The sequence below is a fragment of the Vicugna pacos genome, chromosome 33, assembly GCF_048564905.1.
Source record: "Vicugna pacos chromosome 33, VicPac4, whole genome shotgun sequence".
Classification (NCBI taxonomy): domain Eukaryota; kingdom Metazoa; phylum Chordata; class Mammalia; order Artiodactyla; family Camelidae; genus Vicugna; species Vicugna pacos.
This window is the reverse complement of record NC_133019.1, coordinates 11,739,277-11,766,637: the sequence shown is the minus strand read 5'-3', so window position 1 is coordinate 11,766,637 and position 27,361 is coordinate 11,739,277. Positions and strand designations below refer to the sequence as shown.

At 53.0% G+C, this 27,361-nt stretch overlaps 1 protein-coding gene across 2 annotated transcripts; it reads right to left on the bottom strand.

Moving 5' to 3' along the window:
• Positions 1–8,676: 8,676 nt before the first annotated feature.
• SCN2B (sodium voltage-gated channel beta subunit 2) lies at positions 8,677–24,327 on the bottom strand. Of its 2 annotated transcripts, none has more exons than XM_072953944.1 (4): positions 24,276–24,327; positions 13,737–13,903; positions 13,225–13,435; positions 8,677–12,556 (listed from the first exon to the last, which is right to left on the bottom strand). In XM_072953944.1, the coding sequence occupies exons 2-4, from the start codon at positions 13,884–13,886 to the stop codon at positions 12,357–12,359; spliced, it is 561 nt and encodes a 186-aa protein (XP_072810045.1). In that variant the 5' UTR covers positions 13,887–13,903; positions 24,276–24,327; the 3' UTR covers positions 8,677–12,356. The 2 variants fall into 2 exon arrangements, with proteins under 2 accessions (XP_072810045.1, XP_006207837.1); XM_006207775.4 differs by lacking the exon at positions 24,276–24,327 and adding an exon at positions 21,149–21,396.
• Positions 24,328–27,361: the final 3,034 nt, after the last annotated feature.

Sequence of the window (27,361 nt, the reverse complement as noted above, 5' to 3'; positions counted from 1 at the left end):
CCACCGCCCACCAACGTCCCCCACTGCTTCATAGACTCCTCGGAAATTACCATGATCCTGGTTAGGGAATCAGGCCGAACACCACGGATCCGATCCGTCCCCGCTTCACCCGCCCGCCGCGCTCCTACTCATTTTTCCCACCTAAGCGGTCCCCCTCAGATCCTACCCTTCATCCTCCTCTAAGGATTTCCAGTGTCCGTCAGAATCTTGGAAGACGTCCTTGGCCTCGCTTCCCTTTTGGGGTGGGGTTGGAGGAGCCCAGAGCAGGCCTCGGAGCTGGTGGAAGGGGGTCACCACCCGGGGAGACTGCCAACAAGCGAGACTTTTCCCAGCCAGCCTTGAGTTACAAGTGAGCAGTGCAATTTGGGGTGGTTTGGTAATGTCTGATCCCTCCTCAGCACCCCCTTCCCAACCGCCTCAGCTCCTCCCTCCACCACAGGTCCTGTCTGCATCCCTGACCCTTCATCCTTTGCCTGTCTGAGGACTGGTCCAGACTTGGAAACCTGCTCCCACTTCATGGCCTGATCCCGGCTACAGCCCCACCACCACTTACCTTCTTAACCCGGGGTCCCTGGTGGGCTTCAGAGAGATCACGGGCCCCCTGAGGCTGTATGGGAAATGCTGGATATCTTTGTTTGCGGGGGGTAGGGGTTCCCGGGAGAGAGGCTCACTCAGGGTCACTGCGACAGTGGTATAGTGGCCCTGGGGAATCCAGCCCCAGCTCCAGAACTTACTGCTGTATGACCTTGAGCAAGTTATGCAACCTCCTGCAGAAGCCTCCTCTGTAATCTGGTGAAAGTGATGATATTTACCTCATGCAACTGTTAAGAACAATCCTACCCTTAGACCTGGCAACAAGGGCCTCAGTCCTGGGCTCCTGAGTTTGGGCCACCTCAGGTGGCCCTCCTCTGGCCATACCCCTCCTCACTGGAAAAGTAGGTCCTGGGACAGGAGGGATGGTGGTCCATACTCCTCCTCTTCTAGACCAAGCTCCTGACATCTGGGACCCTAGAATTCCCTGTTCAAATGACCCAATTCTAAGCAGGCCTCTTCCCCTAGTCCATCGTCTTAAGAGCTGCCCAGGCCAGATGTGCACCGGCACACCTGGGGAGTGGGCCAAGGGCAGCTGATTGCAGAGGGTGGGAAGCAGATGGAACTTAACATGCAGGTAGAGTGTTCCTGGGCATGCGTGAGAGCCCCCGTCCCCACAAGGCCAGAGAAGAGTGGGCCTTAAAATTAAGACCCAGGAAAATTAATCCAAAGAGGAAGATAATAGGTCAGTTTCAACATTTTGTTATCTTGATTCGCAGCTTATATTTAGACATATGTCATTTCCTTTTGTGCGCTTGCCCCAGGCCTCACAAGCATCAGAAGTGGACCAGACTCTGAAGTCTGGTTACTAGTGCACATAGAAATGTTTGGCAGAGGGCTGGGCATAGTGTCAGCACGCAGTACATTTTAGCTCTTATTAGTCTCAAAGAGGTCTGTGGCCCCCAAAAGGCCAAGTCTCTTCCTGTCTTCAAGTTTGCACATTCACCCTCTCTTTCCCCAGACGATCCCAGACGCTAGATCAACGCAGCCAGGCATCCAGGCGGTCCACTTTATTTTTACAGCAGGGGTCATGTTTCTCAGAGCAGGAGGCTGAGGTGAGACAGGAGATGAGCCAAAGGGAAGGAAAGTGACCCCTGCCCAGAGAAGGGGGAGGAGAGGGGACAGAGCTCCCTGGATATCTTTAGATCCTGGTGACACAAAGAGGTGCCAGTTTTCTGCCTGATCTCCACCTTCCCCGCTGCCCTGCTGCTCACCAATTCTTAGAGCCGGAAGGGTCCTTAGGAAACCCACACACCTACCAGATGAAGAAACAGGTGCGGAAAGGTAGACTGTGTGATCCAAGGTCACGGAGAAAGTGATTCTTAAAGCCCATATTAGAATCTCCCCCATTATTTGATTCCCTCCCCCGCACCCCCAGCCTTCCTCCAAAGAACGTCAGGAGGGCTCCACAGCTGGGCAGGAAAAGTGCTTGAGAGATGCATTAGTGGCTTTAGGAATTTTGCTTTTAGAGAGCACTTTCTTCAAAAATTCTCAAAACCCAAGTGCATCGATTGAGCCTGGAGGAGCCTCCTGGGGGGTGCCAGGGGGGAGAGCAACCAAAGGTCAGAGTTCTCTGTCCTGCCTTTAGAAAAATAGTTCTCTGAGGAGCCCTCCCTGATTTAACCCCACTTCACCAAACTCAAGAGCCCCGGGCTCTGGGAGGGGAGGTGAAAAAATGGGAGTCTCTTTCTCCTCCTCCTGTTGGAAACCCCTGGAGGGCAGGATGGTGAGGACTCAGCCCCCAGCTGCACCCAACAGGCCAGATCCTTGGTGGTGGGGTAACACACACTCAGGCGTGGGGCGGCCTGGCTCAAAAAGATCTTGAAGAGTAAGTTTTCAGGGATGCAGAGAGGGATTGGCCCCATACCAACGAGCTGCCGGGAGCTCTTCTTAGGTGGGAGGACACAGGGCCTAGATTTAACAGGAAGGAGATTCTCCCCTGGGCAGGGGGTCTCATGTGGTTCCCCACATAAGACCAGGTGAGCGTCTCCATCCCTGCCCTCCGCCTCTACCCCGGCCCTCCTGGGAGCAGGATGGCGCACGCAAGGAGAGCAGGTGTGAGGGTCAGTGTGGGGTGGGGGAAGTGGCACAGCAGTAATGGGGACAGAGCTGCAGCTCTGATGCTCTTACGTGAGAAGGCGCTCACCCCTGGGGGCAGCCCCTCCTTCTCCCGGGGCGAGTGGGTGGAAGATTCCATCCCCTGTCAGGTCTCAGCTAGCCAAGACCCCGGCAGGGCAGGAAGGGAAAGGGACAGCTCCGGTGAGGTCTCCAGAGCTATTTTGAGAGGAGTTCCTCCTAAGTAACAAGAGCCTGGCAGGGAGCCTCCTCCCCCTCTGGTTCCCCTGTTGCCCTTGCCCGCAGCCTCCCTCCCCCCCCCTCTCCCCCATAAGCCCTCACGGCTCCTGTCGGAGACTGCAGGCAACGGGGCATTGCAGGTAACGGGGCTCGAGGGCAGCTTCGCTGACGGGGCTCTTAGAGGCAGAGAACAGGGGGCTTCTCTGCCTCCAGCCTCCAATCAATCCATCAATTGGATTAACACCAGTTTATAGCCTGGTTATAAACAGGGCCCCAACCTCAGGACGCTGGAACCGTAGGAGCCGAAACTCCTTGCATCCATTCACTTAAAGTTAAATGCCCCCCAAATCCTCCTGCCTCTCGGGTTGGGATTGGGTGGACAGACATTTGGGAGCCTCCTTCCAGTGCACCTAGATCTGTTCCCTGCCCATCCCTACTCACCATTCCTGCCCCCCTGCCCAGCGCGCACATGACCCCAGCCACAGTCTCAGCATAGCATCCACTGTAGTTTGGCAGGTGCCGAGGGGGTTAACAGGACAGCATGCACCAAGCCAAGCCGCAGGCACGTGGCACAGCAGTCCAGCGAGGAACCGGTACTGGCCACCTTGCCTGCTGCTCCCCAGCCCACCTCGCTTCAGAGTTGGAGTAGAGATAAACTCTTCCTGAACCCTCCTCACCCATCTGCACTTTCTAAGGGCTCTGGGTGCAGGCAGGTAGGCAGCCACCTCCTCCATCCCTCCCTTCCTCTATTTCTGTTTTCTGCCAGGTTCTTTCCAAACATCATTTCAGGCAAAGGGGGGTGGGGAGCCCCAGACAGATGAGCTCATTGGGAGGAAGAGGGCAGAGGGAGGAGGGAGCTGAAATTCCCTGACCAGGGAGATGCTCACCGGACAGTCCCACGCTGGAGAGGGGTGTGCACCCCCTTCCAGGAGCAGGCGCCTGCTTTCCTCACTGCAGCTCAGAGATGGGGTGAGTCCTGGGCATCGCTTTATTCTGGGCCACATTGGGGTGGGGCATGAAGCCCCAGGCAGGGGCTCAGCCACTCTACCAGCGCCCCAGAGATGTGTCTACCTCCCTGCTTCATGGGTTACCATGCCCCACTGCCCTCCCAGCAAGGGAGGATGGGGGCTCAGGAGGGTTGGGGGGCCGGAGGTGTAGGGAAGGTTTGTCACTCATTGCAGCCTGGCTTCCCAGGGGACTGCCTTGTTGGCTGAATGGCCAGATGTCCTCTTGGAACCCTAGACCTGGTCCTGCCTGTGAACTGGGCACTGGGACAGACTGTCCAACCCAAAGCGTAAAGTGGTGTGGGGTGCCAGGCAGGGCTCCCTGAATGTTCTGGTCCCATCAGCTATGCGGGAGCAGTGGATCTTGCAAAGTGAGGGGAGAGGGAGGACGTGGAATGGCAGAGAAGATATAGGGGTGGGGCAGAGGTGGGGGACAGATGGCCGAGTGGAAAGGAGGAAACGTGGGACCTGGAGTGAAGGGTAACTTGGGGAGGTTGGAGTGAGACACAGGCCCAGGAGGAGGGGTAGAGACGGGAAGACTACTAGCCAGCAGGTGAAGAAGAGGTTTTTCAGATGCCAGGAGAGGAGAAGGTGACCAGCCAAGGCCAGAGCCGTGCAGAGGGTGGGGTGTTAGGAGCCTATCAGGAAGGCGTGCCTCTGCTTCCAAACACCTTTGCCCTTCTCTTGTTGCCCACAGTCATTTTAAGATTGACTCCGAGTCACCCTGCCCCCACCCACTCCTAGATCTTTGGGCTGCAAGAGGCCAGTCCCCTGACATTTCTCACAGTGCGATGTGATGGCTTTGGCATCACATTGCCCTGGGTTTGAAGTCTCCGCTGTTTTCTAGCTGGGTCACCTTGGGTGAACACATACTTAGTATAGCAGAACCTCGGTCTCCTCGTCTGTACAAATGAGAAAACAATGCATATTTGGGGAGTTGGCCTGAGGGTTACGTCAGCTGATATACATAGAATGCCTAGTTCAGTGCCAGGTGTAGAGTAGCTACTCAATAAATGGTGATTATCCTTGTTAGTCTAGCCAGCTGTCACTCATCCTGCCACCGCCGCCACCACCCCAGCCCTTTAAGCCCTTTCCAGGCTGGAAAAGAACCCACCCATCTCCACAAACAACATCAGCTCCTGTGGAGAAGCCCATGCAACGTGAGTCTGCCGTGGGGAAGGGATGGGGAGGCTGAAGACCGGCAAAGCTGGGAGGGCGAAGGGAGGGAAAGGCTGAAAGGACTGTCGCCTTTTCCTACAGTCTTGATTGAAAGACAGGGGAAGCCGGCCCCAGCCAGACGGCCAAGGATACAGGTTAACTTGGCTTGATCTTTGGAAAGAAGTTCCCGAGGGTTTCTAGCTCCAAATTTCCTCTCTCAGCTTACTTCTCACTGTGAATAGGGCTCGCCCCCTCCCCTTCCCCACCCATGATAAGTCTCTAAGGATGGATAGAGTAAGGGGGTAGGAGGGCGCAGAGGCAGCCTGCGGAAGAGCGTGACTGAGTAAAACGGCAGAGGGCGGGATGGGGGGCTTACCCATTGTGTGCCATATTTATCTTCAGGCAAGCAAGAGTTAATCCCACTTCCATCATTTGAATCCTAAAATGAGGGCTGCAGAGGGACAATGTCAGTAAATTTAGCATCTAAAAGTATGACCTGATATATGGAACCTTCCCTACAACACCCCCAAGCTATGCTTGAATACCTTCCGGATTGAGGAACTCACTACCTCAGAGAAACTGGACCCACTACCCGGCTCCGACTCGTATCTGTCTCTGCCCGCCAGCCCTAATGTTCTGCCCTAAGGCAGAATGACACAAGGCTAATTCCTCCCCGCTGTGGTCACAGCCCCAGCCACTGTGCTGGCCATCAGCTGGGACACACACTTCCCCTCCTGGCAGAACACACCCTCTGCGTTTGCCCATTTGTCCACAGGGGGAGCTTTCAATCTGTTGAGGCAAACAGTTCCTAGTCCGCTTGCCACCTGTTTACAGGGAAAGCATCCCCGTTGAGAAGCAGAGGCAGCTGTGGCTGGGACAGAGGTGACTTTGCCAAGGCTATAAGGCAAAGCCCCTCCCATGGACTCCCAAGTAGCCAAGCTGAGAGTCCAGTGGCCCTTTGCCTGCCTCCCCTCGTACCTCATGGACTCAAGGTCATTTTTGCCAGAGAAAAGGAGAAGTTGCTTTACCAGGCTACCCACTTCCAACTCACCCATTCCCAGCACCTCCATCCCAGTCTTTCTCCCTTTTCTACACTGAGGCCTCCTCAGCCCTGCAGAGGCGTGGGGTCCTGGGCTAGACTAATCTGTTTTGGGACCAAATTGATGATCCGAGTCAGGATGGCAGGATAGAGTTCTAAGATGAACTTCCTTTCCCATGACCCTCTGCAGCTTTCAACCACTGGGCGGCCGGAGTTTGTCCTAAAAGGTGGTCGGCACCCTGGACATCAGCATGGTAGCCAGGGATGACTAGAACCTGGTGGGGTGAGAGGTCTGTGGGGGCAGTGCCGCCAAGGCCCTGCCAGTATGGACCCCCTGAGCCCCTGAAGTGCCAGTGGAGGAGGGCAGGAGACCTGGGGGTCCCATGCTCCTGTGCACCCAGATGCCCAGCCCACAGCCCACCAGGCACTGTCCCAGCCTCCTCTCGCCTGAAGTGTTTTCAATACAGTCCCCACCCCTGCAAGACGGGAGAGAGACAAGTGGCCTAAGAGGGACCGTATACAAACCAGCACAGGGAAGTCACTCTACTGGGGTGTGCAGGTGGGACTCGGAATGGGAGCTAAAGCCGGGCTCTGTAATTAGCCAACTGTGTGACTTTGGGAAAACTCCTTTCCCTCTCTGAACTTCAGCTTTAAAAAGGGAGCCCTTCCAGGAAGCATGGGGGCCTCTTCTCGTTCAGCTCAAGCCCAGCTGGGGAGGGGCAGGCAGGAGCCTGGACTGCTGTGGGCTGCAGTGAGGAGCTGTGCCGAGCACCAGGCCCACACTGGGTGTGGGCTGTGGAAAGCACAGGTGACCCGGAGCTGCTGGGAGAGCCTGGATTGTCCTGGACACATCATGGGACCCTAAGCAAGTCACTTTCCTGAGCTGGTCCCCGGTTTCCCATTCAGGACAGTCAGAAGACTTGGTCCAGGAGTCTCTGGGACCCCTCCTGTCTCTGATGTTGTAAAAATCTACTCTCACACCCCACTCCTTTTGGCCATCAAAGCCTGTCCTAGGGACTCTGAAATCCTCCACATACAGACCTGCATTCCAGGGCAGCAGGCCATGGGCAGGCCAGTGGCTGTGCCCGAGCCTGAACCCTACAGGGGGTCTGGGGAGAAGCAAAGGGGCAGTGGGAATTGAGATGCTCTTGTACAGACACCTGCCCCTTAGTCGGGGGACAAGGGAAGCCCGTGAGCAATCCTGAGTGCCAGGGTGGGAGCTAGCCCTTCCCCAACAAGGCAGCTCATCCTGCAATCAGAATGACCCCACCAGGCCCGCAGCAGGCTGGGCCAAGGAACATCAGTCTAGGGGAGATGCCTGAACCAGATCCAACCCTCCCAGAAGCCACGCCCAGCTCCAAAGCATCCTCCCAGTGTTCTGGGAGAAAAGCCCTAGACCGAGGGAGAGGCTGTGTCCACCCGGAAGGAACTAGCTGGCATCCCCAGTGCCTTCTGCTCCTCAGTCCAAGTCCCCTGCTTCAATTTCCTTGTCTGTTAAGTAGAGAAGCATCCTCTCTGACATCCCAACCTTGGAAGGACTCAGAGGCTCCAAGGGCAGGCATCCTTTTAAACCAAGGTAGCTTTGGTTCTATCAAATACCAGCCGCCTCTGTTTAATGCTGAAACCTACCTGGCTTCTTTCTCGGGAAGCAGCTGTGATCTTTGTAGGCATTAGAACTACGAATGTTCGGCTCCTCCTGAATATTCTAAGTGCATCTGAACACTAACCACTGGCAAAGGTCTCTGAGGTACCAGGAGCGGGCAGAAATGACAAAGAAAACAGGAGAAAAGCAACCACTTCAGTATTTCCTTGCCATTCAGAAAGCTGAGGCTTTTTTTATCTAGGTGAGGCTCCTAGGCAAAAGGGTGTGTGTGTGTGTGTGTGTGTGTGTGTGAGAGAGAGAGAGAGAGAGAGAGAGAGAGAGAGGCGGCGGGGGAGGGAGAGAAATACAAAGAGAGACATAAGAACAGGAAGCGAAAGGGGAAAAGATTGGATGTGTCTCTGGGCCAGGTGGTTGCCTTCATTCCTGAATTCAGGGCTGATTCAGCAGCACGTAAATAGGATACAGCAGTTTGCAGAGGAGACGTGAGCAACCTGACTCTTCCCCCAGACACCCTCATCCGTGGAGTTGCGTGAGGGCAGACTCTGCACCAGCTGTCATCTCTTTCTTGAGTCCAGAGCAGGCTAAAGAGACGTCTGCCTAGTCAGATACAGCTTAGAAACAGGGGCAGGAAGGCTGACCCATCCACCCACAGAAAGAAGAGACAACAGCAGTGTAACAGTCTCGGGGGCTCAAAAAGTTGGCATCTCCCAGGAATAACCAAGAGCCCTCCAAGAAGTGGGTGTTTAGCCACCCTGTCCCCAGGATGTTTTCAAGATCCTGGGCCCCAGGATTCTGGGAAGGCAAAGAGGGAAAAAGAAGAAACATCTGACCACAGGAGGGGAGTAGAATGACCCCGTCCTTGATGGGGATCTGGCAGCGTCAATGGGAGCACCAGGAAAGGACCATCAGGAGTCCCTGTCACAATCCTGGCACTGCCTCAACTTGCCCCACTCTGCACCCCTGAAAAAAGCCACACTCAAGGGATGTTCAGGGGAGATGATCTGTTTATTGAAGCCAATAAATCCAAGCAATGAGACAAACTGCGAAAGGAACTCAGTCTGCTCCCAAAAGCAGACATATCACAGCTGTTGGGTCACAGAGGACCATTTAAGTTTCTCTCCCCGCCTTCTCTTCCAACCACCTTACAGCACACGAGTCCTAGAAAGTGCATACGTGGTTGTGTTTTCCCCCTTCGAGTGCACAAAGAGCAATAAGAACATTCTATAATTTGCCTTTGGTGAATTAACGCAAAATGTTGAGAAATGATTGTGTCCCCCCCACCTTCTGCCAATGTAACTTTTGGAGTGGATGTAGTGAGATGTTTTATATTTGTATGTATAATATATCTATATATAGACTATGTACAAATGCATTAGTAAGCTTCAATAAAGGAAGACATAACAAGAGGCACAGCAAGAGACACAGGCTGTCTATCTTAAGACATAAGTAGGAAGAAAAATGTCTTGATTCATCACCCGTTCCAATTGAACCAAGCCATTCCTATGGCCTGGGACTATCCTTTTGGACCTGGCCAGTGTTTTCAATTGTCCATCTGCTTAACCTGAGCTTGCAAATACTTACCAGCCCAACCTTGCCCAGGAGACTCACAGGGAGAAATATGGATCCCATCAGCTTTTCCTTTTTATAAATCGGGAATAACTGTGATTAATCCATAGTTAGGGGGGCGGGTAGCTATTTCCAAAGCCAGTTCCAAGGCACCTCAAGGCATTTCAGTCCTGAAAAAGGTGTGCTTTGTTCTTATAAGCTAAATCCCATGGGTTGGCCAGCTCATCTCTCTCTCCAGTGGCCCTTTAATTAGGAGGAAGGGACAGAATTCCAAGAGAGCAGGAGAGGCAGGGGCAGTTGGGAAAACCAGCAGACTGCACCCCGCAGAGCGCAGTGACAGGAACATGCAGCCACCAGCAGGGCCTGAGCCCCACCGTGCGGGGAAGAGGAACAGCTTGCTGGTATACACTGGGAAGCAGGGTGCTGGGAAAACATCCCACCGGTCTCCCACCTCTACTCACAGAAGCCCCATTTTTTCCCCAACCTCATTGCCTGAGGTGGGTGGGGGGGGGGAGGCAGCTCTGTGAGACCTCAGGAAGAGACTCTAAGAGGCTTGGGAAGAAAGTGCATATGAGGGTGGACACCTGGGACAAAGGCGGTTCCCGGCCCATCCCCATCTGCTCAGGCGCCTGAGACCCCTGGAGAGGAACTGCTCTCCCTAGGATCCTCTGGGTCAGGGCAGGGAAAGGAAGGAATTCAGAAGTCTTGGGCTTCTTTAGAGTTAGGATTTCTTAGAATAAACCTAGGGATTCCTGCAAATAATTCCCCTAAATGTTATGAGTCCTGGAAAAAAAAAAAAGTTCCCAGCATCCACACAGATCCTCACTCATCCTGGAAAGAGGAGAGCACTTAAGAAGTTGCCAAAAAGTGAAATCTGCAAGCTGCAGAAGTGTTATTACAACCACCCTTGGTCTCAGCTGGAATGAGGGTGCCCACCACACACCTCTCCCCTCTCAGCTGGCTGGTTCCAAGGATGGGTAATGTCCACCCACCCCAGGCATCCCGGGGGCTTAGCCCACCCCCGTTGGCAGTGTGTTGATTGGCAGTTAAGTACTGATGAGTTAGAATTTCCACCCCATCCAGGAGCTATCTGGTCGGTTGCCCATCCCCTACTCTGTGCCCGCTCTGCCTGGCCTGTCACCCTCTTCCCTGTACTATCTTCCCTCCTTCTTTTCTTTCCTCCCTTCCCAGGGCCCAGATTCTGGAATCTCTTCCTCCTTCTCCAACTCCAGCCCTGGAAGCAGTGGCTGCAGAGGTGGAATTAGATGCACCAAAAAAAAATTAATCTTGGTCCCCACAGAGCTGACCTAGCAGTTCCCAACTCTGTTATGGCTTTGTGGGCATCCCTGGCACCTGGCTCAGTGCCTGGCAGAGAGGAGATGCTCAATCAATGGATACTGAAGTGAATTAAACCGAGTCTTCCATAAGCTCTCGCTCTCTCCCCAAACGGGCCATCTGCTGGGCAGAGACAGAGAATGCTCCCTGGGGCTGTCACAGTCCTGTCCTCACCCGCTTCCCAGACTCCCTCAGCCCAGGCAGGGCCTGAGCTCTGAGCTCCCAGGAAAGGCCAGGAAGTGCAGCAGGGGGTCAGCTGGGGTCGGGGTGGGGCACTGCCGGCATCCCTGCCCTCCTGCTCCCATCCCTGCCTCTGTCACAGCCTGGAGGGGCTGGGTTCCCTGGAGGTGAGCAGGGCTGGAGGGGCCCACCTCCCTCTCCTCACTTCCCTCAACTCCCTGTCCACAGAGCCTGCCCCCCTACCTCCCTCTCAGCCCACCGGGAGAGCTATGGCTCTAGTGATTCAAACTGGAAACTGAGGAACCAGAGGAGACGCAGGACTCTCAGTTACTGTGAGTCTGAACCTCAGTTTCCCCACCTGTTAGTCTGAGCCACTCGGCTAGTCGATCTCTGAGGGTCTTCCAAGGCAGTTTCTCTCCATCTCCCTCCCACCCCTGAGGCTTAAGCAATTCCCTCTTCATGTGAGTAAAATGGCAGTGGAAGTGGGCCCCCCACCAGCGCTACTTTGTCCCCCACAGGGAGCGTTGTCAGGGCTGGGGAGGGTGCAGCATGGCTCAGATGTGATGTGGCCACAGGGCCTCAGAGGCTCCAAGGCTCCCCTCAGGGCCAAAAGCCAGATGAAACCCTGCTGAGGGTAACGGGGGGGGGGGGGACTGAACCAAAGCCCCAAGGGCGGCCCCCTCTCTGCACACCGACCCCTCAGCGTGGCTCCCACCCCTTCCTCATGGCTGCTCCTGGCCCAGGCAGATGGCGGCCACCCTGGGGGAGAAGGCGGTCGGCCTTCCACCCCTCCCAGACCCTCCACCCCTCAGCTCATTTTGAAATTCGCCCCATTACTGGGCAACTGTGGTGAAGAGCGACCACCACCCTGAGAGACACGGCCCGCCATGGCGCAGCTCAGCAGCCCTTCGGTGCTTTTCTCCCAAACACCTGAAGGGGTTAAGCAGCCACCGGAAAACCGGAGGCTTCTGTGGTGGCAGCTCCCGGGGCCAAGGCTTGCCTCTAGCTGCCTCCAGCCCCAGCTTCCCGCCAACACCCAGGAAATACACGGTCGTCCCTTCAACACGCCCCACCCAAGTTACAGGAACCTACGGCCACGCCGAGCCTGACAGGGCTGCCCAGGGCTGGGAGCGGGGCGACGCCACAGCCCAGGCCTCCTAGAGGCCGCCCAGCAGAGCCGCCCGACCTGAGGTCCCCTCTGAAGCCGCCACCAGACCAGTCCAGGCACTGGGCAGGCTGGACAGCTGGCCTCCCCCTCCCCTTTCTCTCTGCGACCCTCACACAGGCCTCCCGCCTCCTCTCGGTGGGGGGGCGGCAGTTTTGAGTGCGCCACTCCCTCCCCCCTCCCAGGGCCCACACGTCCCAGACGCCGGCAGGTTTCTCGAATGAAAGAGAGGTGGGTCATTCTTGGTACAGGGTGCGGGATATGAAGGGAGGGGTTCAGGAGACCCCAGGACAGCCCTGGGATCCAGGCTGGAGGGAAACACACCAAGAGAGGGCAGGCGGGGGCACAGTGTGCGGGGCGGAGTGGGGGGGGAGTACAGGACACGAGGGAGGGGCTGCGGGCTGGCCGCCCGCCCGCCCGTTACTTGGTGCCATCGTCCGCGTTGCCCTCTCCATCCGTCTTGCCCTCCTCCTCCGTCTTCAGGTCATCCGTGCTCAGTTTCTGCTCTTTTTTCCTCCTCACACACTTTACTACCATCAGCACCAAGATGACCACGGCCAGAAAGCCCCCGACGGAGGCACCCACGATCACTGCCACCGTGGAATCCCGCTCAGGGGGCTCTGGAGAAGGAGGGGAAACAGACCCACTGAGCGCTGGGCTGGCAGAGGGGGCCTTGTCCCCAGGCCTCTGCTCCCCCCAGGACGCGAGCAGTGGCTCTGACTTTACTCTCCTCAGTGGAAGTCACTTAATCAAAGCCAAAAATCAACTCTTGACCTCTAAGACCCCCCCCCCAAATCCCAGGCACCTAAAAGCCCCAGAAGGGCAGTATAATGCAGTTATCTAAGAGCCAGACACTGACATCAGATAGACCCAGTTTGAGTCCTGATTGTACAATTTATCAATTGCATGACCTTAGGTAACTTCCTTAGCCTCTCTAAGCCTCAATTTCCTCATCTGTAAAATGGGCATAATAGTACCTCCCTCATAGGGTTTTATGAGGATAAAATGAGATAATGCATATAGAGAACTTAGCTCTACCTATGACTGAGAGAAAGTGTCCAATAAATGGAAGCTGTTCTTAGGATTCTTAAGATTAAGATAATGATGGATAGTGTCATAAGGACTCTCTGAGACAGTCCCAGGTCCTTGAGGACCAGAGGAAATAAAATGGGTGCTTTCCACCCAGCATATCCCTCAGGAAGGCACAGCCTCTCCCAAGGAGCCCCAGCTAATCCTGCTTGAGAGGAGTTGGGTGGAAACAGGCAGGGGTCCCCCAGCAGCCCCTCACCTTCCATGAGGACCTTCAGATAGATCTTGCCGTGGCCGCGGTGGCGATCGGGCGGGTTCATGATGTAGCAGTTGTAGGTGCCCTCATCCTCCAGCTGCACGTTTCTCAGTGTGACTGACACGTCATACTTGCTGGGGTTCCCTGAGAACTCTACGCGGTCTCGGAAACGCTCCAGCTTCAGGTTAATGATCTTCATGCGGAACTGGAGAAACTGAGTGGGGTGAGGGACAGGATAGGGGTACTGGATGAGCGAGGAGCTGCAAGGACAGCAGGATGCCCCTCCTCCCATGCCCCCTTGTATGAGGAAGAGAGGCAGTTACCTCCAGATCTCTGCCACCCTCCCAGGGTCACCCAGGCGTGACAACACACCTTTTGCCAAGTCCCTCTGGAGCACAGCCCACCAGGGTTCCCCGGGGTCCTGGTCCAGCGCAGGGACAGGTGGTGGGAAAGGTGGGCTTCCTGCAGCAGGGCTCCCACCTCTTCCCCCACCCCCGCTTCCTCCCAGGACTCACCATCTCCTCAGAGCAGTTATTACACTCCTGGTAAGTCCAGTTCAGGGAGAACTGTTTGTGGTTCACTGTGTAGCAGGAGTTGAAGGTGCAGGGCAGGCGGGCATCAGAGCCATTGAGGACGTTGAGGATGGTAGGTACTGTGACTTCCATGCTCCACCCTGGTGGCACTGAGGACAAAGCCAAAGCTGGTGAGGATTCTGGCTGACAGGGCCAGGGAGGGGACAAGCCTTCTGCACCTGGTAGGGAGTGGAACAGAGCCATGGCAGCTGGCTGGGGCTCTTACGGCTGGAATTAGTCAGGGGTCAGGTGGGCAAAGCTCATGAGGGGTACCTGATGTGGCCCTTGGGGAAAATGGGGGCAGAGCGAAGCTAGGGTGGAGAGAGTCCAAATAATCTGTCAAGCCAGGGACTGATGGCCTCAAGTCTTTTCCAGGACCATAGTGGTGCAGGCCCTCCACCTGGCTGTCCCGCCCCCACCCTGTCATGGCCACCTGCTGGCTGAAGACCTTGGACAAGGGCCTGCACTGTGCTGGCCTCAGTTTCCCTTCTTCCCCACCACCTCCAGCCATCTCTGCTGAGCCAAAGCCCTTCCAGCTGAAGCTGCAGTGTCCCCAGGGCACTGGCAGCCTGGAGGACAGGTGGAGATTCAGAAGGCCTCGCTCTCTATACTCCAGGGCCAGAGTAAAGCCTGCGCCCAGCCCAGCCCCTTAACTACCCCAGGCTTCTGGCAGGGATGACAGGCGAGCAGCAGGAGAGAGGAGATGCCCCAGAAGAGTCAGCACAATTCGAAGGGACCAACTGATGGGTCTTCAAGGACAGGAGGCCCTTTTTTAGACGCCAGGCCTGGAAACACCACAGTGAGGAGCTGCTACAGGCTGCAGGGGCGGCAGGGTGGGAACAGCACGTTTCTGAGGAATCCCCTGGGGAGCACCCGGCCAGGAGCCCTGAGTGCTGGGGCTGAGAAAGGTCCATCCCACTCTGGCATCCTAAGCAGGGCAGAGTCTAGGGCGAGGAGAGTGAGCCAAAGCTCTTCCAGCCGAAGCTGCAGTGCCCCCCGCAACCCCCACGACGGGGCAGAAAGCCTTGGGCACAAAATTTAACGCCGTGCCCTCTCTCGGGGGCATGCAAATACCTCCTTAAATTTTGCACCCTAGGCACCTCCTTTCCTTCACTCTAGTCCATGTGTGAGTTCTAAGATTCTCAGCCAATACTGTCAAAACCTTATCCCAAAAGAATAATAGTCTTTACAGAGGATAAACAGTAATACTCGGCATCCATCATTCATTCACCCATTTACCAAATATTTCTAAATCACCTACTATGCCCCAGGCACTCAGTCTAGGCACGGGGGTGGGGATGGGGGGGCTACTGCTGTGATGGAGGCCAGCAGAGGTGCTGTAATGAGGAACTTATGTTCTAGGGAGGAGGACAGACATTAACAGGGATAAGGTAAGACTGTAGTGATACATGGCAAAATAAAGCCAGGTGCAGAGTGACATCAGGTGGTCCAGGCAGGCTGCTCCAAGGGGTGCCCTGCAGACAGCCCCCAACTAAAGTGACGGAGTGAGCTGGTTGAAATTTTGAAGGAATCAAGTTCCAAGTCAGTGGAACATCAAGAGTAAAGTTCCAGTGGCTGAAATGACCGTCACATGTCTGGGGTACAACCAGCAGAGTGACCCAGGGGGCAAGTGGAAGGGACCTGAGGTCCCAGAGTTAGGTAAGTATGAGGCCGCCATTCTTCTGAGGGAGGTAGGAAGCCGCTAGGGGATGGGCCTGGGGAGGGGAGAGGGGGGTGGAGCTAGAAGGCTGTCCAGGTGACAGCCAGGGCCCTACTGATACGGGACTAACACAGACATGGAGTTCTCAACAGATGTGGGTTCAATCCCAGCTCTGCCTTCAATTAGCTGGGAGAACGTGGGCAAATTCTTTCCCCTTCTGAGTCTCAGTCCTGTCCTTTGTAGAACACAGCTGATGACACTTACCTCTCAGGGTTATTATGACAATTAAATAAGAAAAAAATATATAAAACAATGGTAGCCTAAATTCCCCTCAAGATCTATGCCCTAAATAGGAAGGGCTTCTGGGGCAGTCTCCTGGCAGGGGCACCTAGGAGATGGACCCCTCAGGGCAGCTCCCTGGGATTCTCTGGGATCTGGCACAGGGCCAGGCCTAATGGCAGCAGTCTGGGAGGGGACTCTGATTTTGCAAATGATTTTGTTGCTCAAAGCTGCTGGGTCCCAAAGCGGCTGCACTCCAGCCTGGAAGCAGGACTATCCCCATCCCTTGGGACGAATGACCAGGGCCAGTAGGCAGGGCTTAAGAACAGGAGATGCTCTGAACTGCTGGCCCCAGAGGTGAGGACGCAGCCCCAGTAGAGGGATAGGCATGCGGCCCCATCAACAAGGCCGGGGCTTCCAGGTGTGCGCTGCAGTGTTCATCAGGGGAAAACGAACTGAGGAGGCCGAGTGGGCCCCCGAGAACAAAGCCCGGCTCCTATCTCCCCGCTTCCACAGCCATTATGAAAGCACCTAGTACAGCGCCAGCCTAGGAGGAGGTGCGCTGAAAATGCCATCTCCGCCCCTCCTACTCTGCAGAGGCGGAGGAATCTGCAGGGAAGGAGCCTGGCAGGGCCTTGTCCTGAGCTTACCTCCTATCCCAGGAACACCCTGCTTCTCTAGCACCGTCCCTGGGAAGGGTCGGCCTCCTTCCCAGGGCTCCTGAGTGAAAGGAGCCTCCTCTAAGTGGCATTAGGAAATAGGTCCCGTGAATCCGGCTGACCCATCCCTGCCTCTGGCCTGCCCCAGCTCGCAACATCGCTCCAATTAGACCTTGAACCCCATCAGGAAGCTCCCTCCATCTCGAAGGAGCTAGCCCTCTGCTGTGTGGGAGGCCACCCACGGGGAGCGAGGGGACTTCTCTGGCCAGCAGGAAGGGGGCAGACAGAGAGGTGCAATGCGGGTCCCTCCCCCGCATCCCTGCAGCCTGTCCCGCAGGAGGCACCAGGCGGACACGTGTGCCCTCTAGTGGTCAGAGGAGTCAACTGTCAAGTCCCAACAGCAGAGAGGAGGAGGGAGTCAGCAAATCAGAGGAAGCCAGAGGTGGAAAGCTTGTCGATCTAGCCCCACCGTCTTAACCGTGAGGAAGGTGAAGCCAGAGAGACACACAGCGGATGGGGACAAGCTGGTGCCAGGATCATGGTTCCTGACTCCTAGTCCAGGGTACCCCCTTCCGCCTGACGCCTCACCAGGATCTCAGGCTCAAGGCAAGGGTGTGAGGCCTTTCACCAATCCAGACCCTCATTAAAGATAAGAAAATCATCAAGCAACGAGGGCACAGCTGTGAGCAAAATCCTGGGCTCCTGGTGAACTCTGCTGCTTCAGGAAGGTAGCCGAATCCACAGCTAGGGCCACAGAAGGGCTTCACAGTAACAACAGAGTGCTTACTGCGTGCCAGGCGCTGTTTAAGGACCCCACAGATATGACCTCGTCTAATGCAATATCCCTGTTATCACCCCGACTCTCCAGATAAGGAAATGGAGCACGAAGAAATTAAATGAATAGCCCACGTTCACAGCTGGTTAAGTGACAAAAGCTAAACTTGAACCCAGGCTGCCAGGCTCCAGACAGACCGTTGAGGGGTCGAGGCTGGGTGAGGGTGTGATTTTTGCTCCAAGGCGTCCCAGGGACAAGGCCTCCTGCTGTCTACGTGGCAGGTCCAGCTGCATACCTGCCAGCCTCCCCGTCCACCCCAAACTCACTCCAGGCAGTCTGGCCAGAGGGCAATGGTCCTATTTAAAGGAACTTCTGCACTCAGGGACCCCACAGTCTTCCTGGTTTTCCCATTTGGGACCAGGTCTGGGGCCTGGGTCTCCTGATTTCCAACTCACAGAAAGGAAATGATCAACAGGGGTATAGTAAGGTTGTGGCTTTTGAGCTTCGTTCCAAAACATCACCAATACCCAGACCCACTCACCTTCTCCAAGGCATCTATCTGGGCACCTCTGGCCCATCTTGCAGAGACCACAATTTGCACATCTCCTGTCAAACCCTATTTCCTGCAGAGACTGGAATTTAATCCTCCTCATGCCTCTTTCCATCCCTACAGCAACCTATGAGGTAGGTTTGTTTTCTTCTTCATTAAAAAAAAGAGAAAGGGTATGTGGGTCTAAGCAGAGAAATTATCCCCCACCCTTCCAGAGCACTGTCTCCTGGGCAGCCCTTGACTCCTGGGTGCGTGTGACACGCAGCCTGTCTCCTGATCTCAGACCAGATTCGTCCCCGCCTCAGGGTCTCCTCTCCCAGGCCAGTCCGCCCCCACGGCCCCACCTCACCCCGAGCAGCCATGAGAACACCTGTCCTCATCACCCTCACCCCCAGCCTCCACTGGACCCATGTTGCTTTCAGGATCTAGTCCGGGCTCCCAGGCAAGGCTTCCGAGCCCTCTGCCATCTGGGCCCAGCCGACGTCCCAGCCTTATCTCCTGCCAGCTCCCAGCCCTCACGCTTCCACCATTCCAGCGACCCGAGAGTTCTTACTTTTCTGAAAACAACTCCATCTTGCCCTCCTCCGTGCCTTTGCACATGTTTCTGCTCTGGGTTGGGAAGTGCGTTCACCCTGCTGCACCTGGGCCCTCCTACTTACCCTGCAGATCCCAGCTAATAAGCCTCAGTGACGGCTTCCCCAGCGCCTGCGCCCTCTCCCCAGCCCAGCTTCTATCGCTTCCAGGCTGGGAGCAGACTAGCATCGTGGCCAAGTCTAACACCCTGGTCTGATCTTAGGCAAGATGGTTAACCTCCCAGCACCTCAGTTTCCTCACCTGAAAATGGGACACAACAGTAGGACCTACCTTCTAGGGCTCTGGTGGGGATTAAATGACTTACTAAAATGTAAAGTTCACAGCATGCCTGGGACATGGTCAGCCGTTAGCAAAGATAAGCTGCTATTATTACATTTTTAGCGGTAATTATATGATGCTGTGTTGTTGTAATTTGTTTACATGCCTAAGTCCTTCAAGAGACTCTAGGGAGCTATGCTTATTTATCTTGGTATCCCTGGACCCAAAACAGTATATGACACACAGAGGGCACTCAATGAAAGTCACAGAAGAAAGGACGGAAGGCACCTTCCCCTCTGTGTCTGTGTGCAGTGGGCTCGAGCGAGGACCACTTCCTAGGCCTCCCCTCACGTGACCCAGACTTTGGTAACCAGGCCAGTGACTGTGGAGAAAAACTCTAGGGAAGACCAATCGTTTGGACTGTTTCTAACTGAAAACTAGTCCACTTCTGTCGTGTGTTCAGCAGGTTGCCCAGCTGTCCCCTTTCCCTTTGTCAGCTCCATAGTCATCCTCCCAAACCCAGCCCCTGACACAGCCCCCTCCCTTGTCACTTGGGGCATCTCTCCATCTTGGGGACTGATGCCACTACGACCACCAAAGTTCCATTGTCCACCTGAGCCCCCAATCTTGGAGTACCAGGGCGTGCCTCATCACAGCAGCAGTCAAGTGCAAGGTTAAGGTCCCTACTCCTGCGTCCTCCCCCCACCCAGATTTGCCGAGGCTTTAGCCTCTTCCCACCGCCACCCCCGTGCCCTGACTTCTTCACTCCAGATTCCATCCTCCCCTGAGCCACACCCTGGTGCTGCTCCCTGAGCTCCCTTCCTTTCTTCATGAAGATAAGGCTCTCATAAGGCTGCCTCTTTCCCACTGGAAGCTCTCAAAGGAGGTCGCTTGTCCTCTGTCCCCAGCTGCCTACACACTGGTCATTCACCCAGCTCCCCTCCTTTTGCCTGTACGTGAGATTCTTTGATTAAATAATTAAAATTATTGTTAACATAGCAGCACCATTTCTCGAACATGGAGGGCAGTAGAGTTCAGTGGTTAGAATGAGCTGAAGTCAGATAAGCAGGGGTTCACATCTCAGCTCCCTTTAAACTAGTCCCGTGACCTTACTGGGCAAGTTACTTAACTGCTCTGTGCCTGTTTCCTCATCTGTAACATGAGGATAATAACGTATCTGCCTCATACGATTACCAATTACCATAAGGACCAAACAAGACACACAGCGCACAGGCCCATGAAAAGCGTTCATACAGATGACTAGTACTGAGCCCCAGTTATGTGCCAGACTCACAAAGAGCCCAGGCAGTAGCTGTTCTCCAGGTCACCCATGAAAGAACTGGAGCTCAGAGGGATGGAGCCAACTTGCCAATAGTGTGAAGTAAATGACAAAGGTGGCTTTAAACCCAGATTGATTCCAAGGCTCATGCTCTTTCTACTGCCTGAGCTTCCATAACATTCCTGCTCTGTCGTCACTATGTCTGATAACTCAGTAAAGCTAATAGGCTTTATCCTGCAGGCTGCCAGGGGCCCTGCGCTGTCTCTGTTTAGCACCCCTGCCCAATATCCAGCACAGCGTGCCAGAGAAAGAGGGAGAAAGGAAGTGAGACCGAGAGCCTTTGTGATGGGGAATATTTCCACTGACGACCCTTGGACTGGATCCTAATTGCTACGCCAGCAACGAGTAAGTTTAGGAACAAGAAAGAAACTACCTTTGTGCAGGATTGCAAACAACTCTCTAGCCCACCTCCCAACCAGGAAGTCCAGGAATGGCCAAGTATGAAATTAGCATTTGAATCACCTGACAGGCCATTTGCAAGGCAGGGCTGGACAGTTCTGAGACTTGGTCTGCAGGGCCACAGCCACACTCAGACCATGAGTTCTTTTTTTCCCTTCTTTTTTCTGATCCCTTCACCTGACCCCTCCTCCACTCCATCTGGCCCAAACCAGAGACTTTCTCCATCTTCAGCAATTCTCCTCCCAATCCAGAGATCAGTCCTCAAGGCTGCCTCCCCACTACTCCCACACACATTGCAACAAATCAGTGGTACAGGTTTCCAGGAAGCCAGACCTAGACTCAACTTTCTGCCCCCAACTCCCACATATACCCTTTTCTAATATCCTAAACCCACCAGATTCCAAAGATCAAGGTTCACAAAAGAAGCCCCTTAAGAGGGCATTAAGTCCCAGGACCCCACACTTTCAGCAGCTTTAAAAAAAAAAAAAAAAGAAAGAAAAAGAAAATCCACGAAGCGACTCTGCAGATTAACCTACACTCTGCCCCCACCCCCTCATAGGTCCATTTCAGGGAAATCCAAAGAAAAATCACCCCTGTTGACAACTGACACCCCCAAGGAACACTCAGATCCCCTGACCCAACATTTCTGTGACCAGGTAGTCCCAGCGCTATGCAGTCCCCAGCAATGTCTCCCCCAGACCCCGGGAACCTCCCTTCCCAAGGACACGGAAGGGAAGCTCCAGCACTGTCTTCTTTCCTGCCCCCCCCCGGCCCCCATCCTCCTCCTGTTGCGGCTGCACTTCTGGACCCTCAGGAGCATGCAGGTGTGCGGTCTAACTTACCCAAAGAGAAAAAGAGACTGAGCCCCGTGAGACTGAAGGCAGGGCGAGGTAGCCAGGCATCTTTGTGCATTTTCAGAGACTGAGATGTTAGTCGGGTGGGATATGGGAGAGGGTGATTTGAGGGGCCGAGGGCTACAAGGGAGGAATGGTTAGATGCTAAAAAAAAAAAAAATGCACGGATGTACTTCAAAGACACATAAAACATTAAGGAGGCTTTATTTCCATCTCTCTAATATGGCCGGCTTGTATGTTGCTGCTAAAAAGAGAGAGGGAGTGTGAAAGGGAGAGAGAAAAAAGGGGATGGAGTAAATTTTGTGGTTGGTGGATTTCGAAAAGCAGGTGGGAGGGCATAAAAAAGTCTTTCCACAAAGAACGAAGTTCTTCGGAAATGTTTACCCTCTAAAGCAAGATCTAAACGGGTCCTGCCTTTCTTCCTCACTTGGGTGATTGTTGGGGTTTGAAGGTTGTTTGAGGAACCCATTTATTTCAAAGCTCCTGAAAGGGGTGAATTCTTTGTCATTTAAAAACACCCAAAAAAGGAGATGCTCGTGTTTGTGCTGTTTGGACAGGGTTCGGGGAAGTGAGTCAGGAGACTTTCAGGCAGTAAGAACTTCCTCATTTTTGTAGCATTTCCACCAAAAAACAGAAGAGATCAAAGCAGGGTGGTGTAAAAACACCCAAGTGAACTTACAATCAAATTAATGTGAATCTTTGGGGAATCCTGATTCAATCAAACCAACAGTGAAAAGCCATTACAGCAATAATTGGGAAAAAATAAATATGGACTGGGCGTTAGTTTATATTAATGAATAATTCTTAATTTTGTTGGGTGTGGTAAAAAAAACAATGTGGTTATATTCTTTAATATCTGTATCTATTAAACACACTGGAGTGTTTATAGGTGAAATGACAGGATGACAGGAATTTGCTTTAAAATATTCTAGGGGAAAAAAAAAAGAGTGGGGTGGGGGTGACAAGGCCAGATACTGCTGTTGATTGTCAAAACTGGTGAAAGATGCCAAGGGTTCATTATTCAGTTCTCTCTTTTGCAGTGTGTTTGAAAATATTTCCTTTGAAAAAGGAAAGGAGGCTAATATCACAAGCAGGAGAACTTGGGGTAGAGTGCCAAGTTGGCCCCAAGCAGAGAAGGTGACCCCCGACTCTTCTTGGGGAGACATTTGAGCAGAACAAAGGCTCCTGTGCACAGTCACCTGCGCCTGCACCGGCGATGGGCGACTGATGCTCCGAAGAGGGAGCAGCTAACATCTTAGAGCACTGACTCTGTGCCAAGTCTTTACCAAGGATATCTCTACTTAGATGTAAGCCTGGAATAGCTGATTTTGTCTCTTTTTTTAAAATCGCAATGAGGAAAGAGAGGCTGATAGGGCCTAACTCACTCAAGTCACCTATGATAGTTAAGGGCAGAGTCGCAGCCAGGACCCAAACTGAGGTCTGTGGGAAACACCAGGCGTTTCCAGTAGTCCACATTGCCTATTACCAAGGGGAGGAGACACGAGACCTTCCTTCCCTGGGTCTGTCTAGAGACACAGGGAAGAGAAGACTGGAATAGACGAAGCGGGGGACCTCTGCATGCATGTGCGTGTGTGTGTAAAGAAGGTGGTAAGAGGCAGAACATGGAGAAACCAAATGGAAGGCCAGCACAGTGCTTGGCTCAGAGCAGACACTCAGTAAACAGGTGACGCACAGTTACACACAGGCACCCTGAATGCATGAGTGAATGAAAGAATTTGGAGAGGGATGTGACTTTGTCGACATCATCGTGAAGGTAGTGAAATCTAGGTAAGGCCGCTGAAGCTGTTCCAGGCTGGGAGGAGGGAAGTGGGCCGAATTTGGGTGGCAGGTGCTGATGGCAGAGGATGGAGAGGAGGCCTCTGTGGTTCCCCACACTGGCGAGGGTTGTCCGTACCTGCATCTCGCACAGACTCTGCCGCCAAAGTGCCTGTCACTCACTTCACCAGAGTTTGGCTGCTGGTGGCTCATTCACAGAGCTCACAGCCCGAAGGAAAGAAAATCAGAGGAGAGACGGGGCAGCCTAGGGAGAAAAGTGTCTTCCAGGGGCCACAGTCCTCAGGCCCAGGACTCCTCCACCATCAGCAGCGGCCTGGCTCACAGGTGTGCCCAGAGGGATGGACAGCACAAGCTGGGGCCTCAGCTCCTGCACCAGCCCCTGGGCCAGGACCCAGTCTGCCGCACAGCCACCCATGCTGCCGCAGGCACATGTCAGCCAGAGAGTTTTGGTTTGACGTAGCCGGCCTCCTCCTTTTTCTTCATGCAACTGAGGGTTCCTGTAAGACACAGGAAAGCTGCTTTCCAGGCTCACTTGGTCTCACACTGGGTCTAGAAGCTTCTATCTTGGGGACATCTGAGATAAGAAATGGATCCCAAAATGACACAAATGAACTTATTTACAAAACGGGAACAGACTTACAGACACAGAAAACAAACTTATGGTGACCAAAGAGGAAAGGAGAGGGGAAGGGTAATTTAGGAGTTTGGGATTAACAGATACAAACTACTACATATAAAATAGATAAACAACAAGGTCCCGCTGTTTAGCATTGGGAACTGTATTCAATAGCTTGTAATAAACGATAATGAAAAAAAATGTTTATATCCCTATGTCTGTATCTGAATCACTATGATGTACACCAGAAACTAACACAACATTGTAAATCAACTGTACTTCCACTAAAAAAAAAGAAAGAAAAGAAATGGATCCAGAAGTTTCTGTGCCTCTATCCAGAATTTGGCCAAGAGAAAACAGATACACAACTTAAATTAGGCTTTGTCCAATCCAGCCCTCCAGGACCGAAGGGCAGAAGGCGCCAGATCACGAGAGGGTTTTCCTGGCAGGATGCGTAAGGGGGAGAGCTACCCCAGAACCTCCCCACAGCTCACTTGGGCCCCCAGATTCCCATTTGCTCGAAAACAGTATGCTTTCCCCAGGAGCCAATAAAAGCCTGGGAGGCAGAAACTCATAGAGGTATTTTACAGAACAAAGACACCAGTATCAGAGATGGGCTATTTGTGGAATGAAGCCCTATTTTTGGCATTTCTACCCAGTGCCATTTATCCCTGAAGATTTTATCAGACAACACTCAATTACCTCCCCTGCTGGACAAGAGTGTTACAAATAATCCAAAAGAAGGTAGTTTCCTTTTGCCTTTGGAATTCTTAGTTGAGGCTAGGAGAGCCTCCCTAGTTACCGTTGCCGTACAGGACCAGCAGCAGCAGCATCACCTGGGAGCTCCTTAGAAACACAGTCACAGGCCCCACCTCAGACCCTAAGAATCAGAATCTGCATCTCTAATAAGACCTTTAGGTGTTTCTTGAGCACATTAAAGCTTAAGAAGTAACGCTTTCCACTAATATTAAAAGGTTTGCATCCCAGGAGCCAAGGGGCAATGAGAGGCCAGGTTTGGGGGGCTGGGGAAAAGGGACTGGTGAGCAGGAACAAGCTTAGGGTCACCCTGCAGCCTGCTCAGGAATAACCATTTCACTCGCCTCGCTTCCCCACCCAGGCCCTTCCCAAGCCATTTCACACCAGGTGAGGTTTCTCTTACCCTCACAGGGCTTCACGCGGTGGTGTCTCTGCCTTTGCAGCTTCCTCCTCTAGCAATGTCCTTCCTCTCCTCTCTGCTCAGCAAGCTCCTAGTCTTTCTTAAAAAATCTGGGACAAAGTAACCCTCTCCTTATCGTCTGCCTGCGTACCTCTTGTCTCTGTGCTCCTGTGACCCTGGCTACATTCACTCATTTTGTTTATCAAGTCCCTCATTCCACAGAAATATCTATTTAATGTCCCCACATGATAGACACTAGGCTAGAAACCATAGACCCAGAAATGAATGTGGTACAGCTCATCTTCTGAGAGCTTACGTTCTCAACAGGGAGGCAAATGTATCAATTGCCACCTACAGGTACACTGGGATTGCTTGGGTCTCCTTATTAACAGGAGTTGGAGAGTATTGTCATTTTTTGTTTATACATCTTACCTCCTCAACTAGAGCTCTTTAAAGACATGAGTTGTGTCTTATTCTTCTGAGTTTGTGCCCTGAGCATATGAGAATGAATGAATGAATGTCTATTTTACATCTGGGGAAAGGGCAGAAACTCCATCAGCCTGACTTTATGTGGTAGAATGGGGACTAGGAGCCAGGTCCAGCCACTCCCTGGGAATTCCATTCAACAAGGCATTATCCCACATGGGTTCAGATGCTGAAAAGCTCACAGAAAAGACCTAAAGCATGATTTCTAAGAGTTTAAGATCTTTCAGAGAATAAATAAAGCTGCACACTCATGAAACAATTAGAGAACATCAGAAGATAAAATCTGGAAAGTGCAGAGACATCTAGGAAGATGTGAGAAATAGGAGATCGCCCAGGTGGAACTCATGCAGGGCCTTGAAGGAAAGTTGATTTGGGCAGGCAAGGAGGGAAAGAGAATTCCAGGCAGGGGACACCAAGAGCAAAGGCTCAGAAGCACACGAGACAAAGGTATATGGACAGAGGGTATATGGTTCAGAGAGCATGAAAAAAAACACAAGGGAGTTATGGATGGGTAGGCAAGATGGCACCCAATCTCAAAAGGTCATGAACATACAATGTGAAGTTCAGGCAAGGGCTTTGAAAGTTATGGGACAGCTACATCACTCTTGCTCTCCCCATCTATGAAATCAAAAAGGTCTAGCTTTCTGAGAAAACTCCAAGTTCCCTTAATTTTTGATAAAGAAGGAATATTTTGATTGTTGGGTTTTACAGAAGTGGTAATGGATTGCCTGATCTCTCTTGAGGAAGACCAAACCACATTTGCAAACCAGACAGAACAGAATGACAGGCCAAGACAGAAGGTCAGGAATCCTGAGAAATGTTATTCTTAGTAAGAAGATAACTGGTCTGTGTTGGGGTAAAATTTGCAACCTAAGGTTCTTTGGGTCTAAGCAACTGAGCCAAATCAGTGGCAGCATGACCTCTTCCAAACAGACACACAGGGGGAGAGAGAGAGAGAGATAGCGCATGAGAGCGAGCTAGTGTTTCATAAAAGAAAATTGCCAATATAGACATGTAAGTATACTAATTAGACAAAAGGAGTAAGAATGGGTTGGCAATGAGGAACAAAAGATGAAAGGGCTGGCAGAAGGCTGCAGCCTTTTAAAGGAGAAGCATCTTCTACAAGTCCTTGGTGGACAGGCTGAACTGTTTCTAGTTCCAATAGCCATACTCTGATGGTGCTAGATTCTCCATCATTCCTGGGTGGCCCTACCCCCTCCACCCTTAGACAGATTTCTGTTGGCAAAAGCCTGCTTGCTTCTGGAAGCATTTGAATATAAGAGCATCTGATGCTCTAGAAACTTTAACTACTGCAAATTCAAGTAACAAAACTGCTTGGATCTCCAAGGAGACCCAGCTTGCTCCATCCCCAGCAGATTTCTTGCCTGCCAGAATGTCACTCCTCAGAGCTATGCAAAGCCCTTCCTAAGGCTCAGCTTCCTAGCTCTTTCTTTGGATGGGAAGGGGGACTTAGGTATTTATGGTTACAGGGCTTCCTGCCCACAAAAATTAAAATTAATGAGAGATGGGGACTGAATCACCAGAAGACAAATCCACTGGGGAAAGCACATTGGAAGAGGATGGAGGGCTCAGACCAAGCTCTAGCCCCTAACCGACCTCATTTGTCCTCACAGTCCTGTGAGTCTCCATTTTACATATAGGGAAACAGCCTCAAAGAATTGACATAAACTTTGCAATATTGAAGAGAGAGTAAGAGGCAGAGCCAAGATTTCAACTAGGCCTGTTTGACCTTGAAGCCATTCCTGAGGCCATATGCCTTCGTGGTCCTGGATTTAGCAGACAACCACCCTTAAGAGAAGGGCAGGAGGGAGCACGCAGGTCTTTTCCATGGTCCCCTGCAGGGCTATTTTGGTCTGGGGCAAAATTAATATTTGACAGCTGTGGTCTTCCATGCTTAGTCTTGACTCCATGCTTGTGTGTAAGAGGAAGGTTTGGGAGGAGGTAGGGCTGGGGGAGAGAGATGGGCTTCCTCTTCCTCCTCCTCAGTGACAACTGCTGAATGCAGAATGGAAGCCAAACATTCAATGAATCAAATTTGACATGGGCAAGTCGAACCCTGGTGGGGCAGGCCCACACTTCCTGGATCAAAGAGCCTCTGCAGGATCCTGTGGAAAAACCACTCAGC

Excerpts from the sequence above, each read along its gene's own strand:
- SCN2B (XM_006207775.4), bottom strand. The coding sequence starts at position 21,353 with ATGTTTTATGTGTCTTTGAAGTACATCCGTGCATTTTTTTTTTTTTTA. Across the intron at positions 13,904-21,148 it reads CAGTCTCTTTTTCTCTTTGG|TGCCACCAGGGTGGAGCATG; the intron begins GTAAGTTAGACC and ends CTTTGTCCTCAG. Across the intron at positions 13,436-13,736 it reads ATAACTGCTCTGAGGAGATG|TTTCTCCAGTTCCGCATGAA; the intron begins GTGAGTCCTGGG and ends CACCCCACTCAG.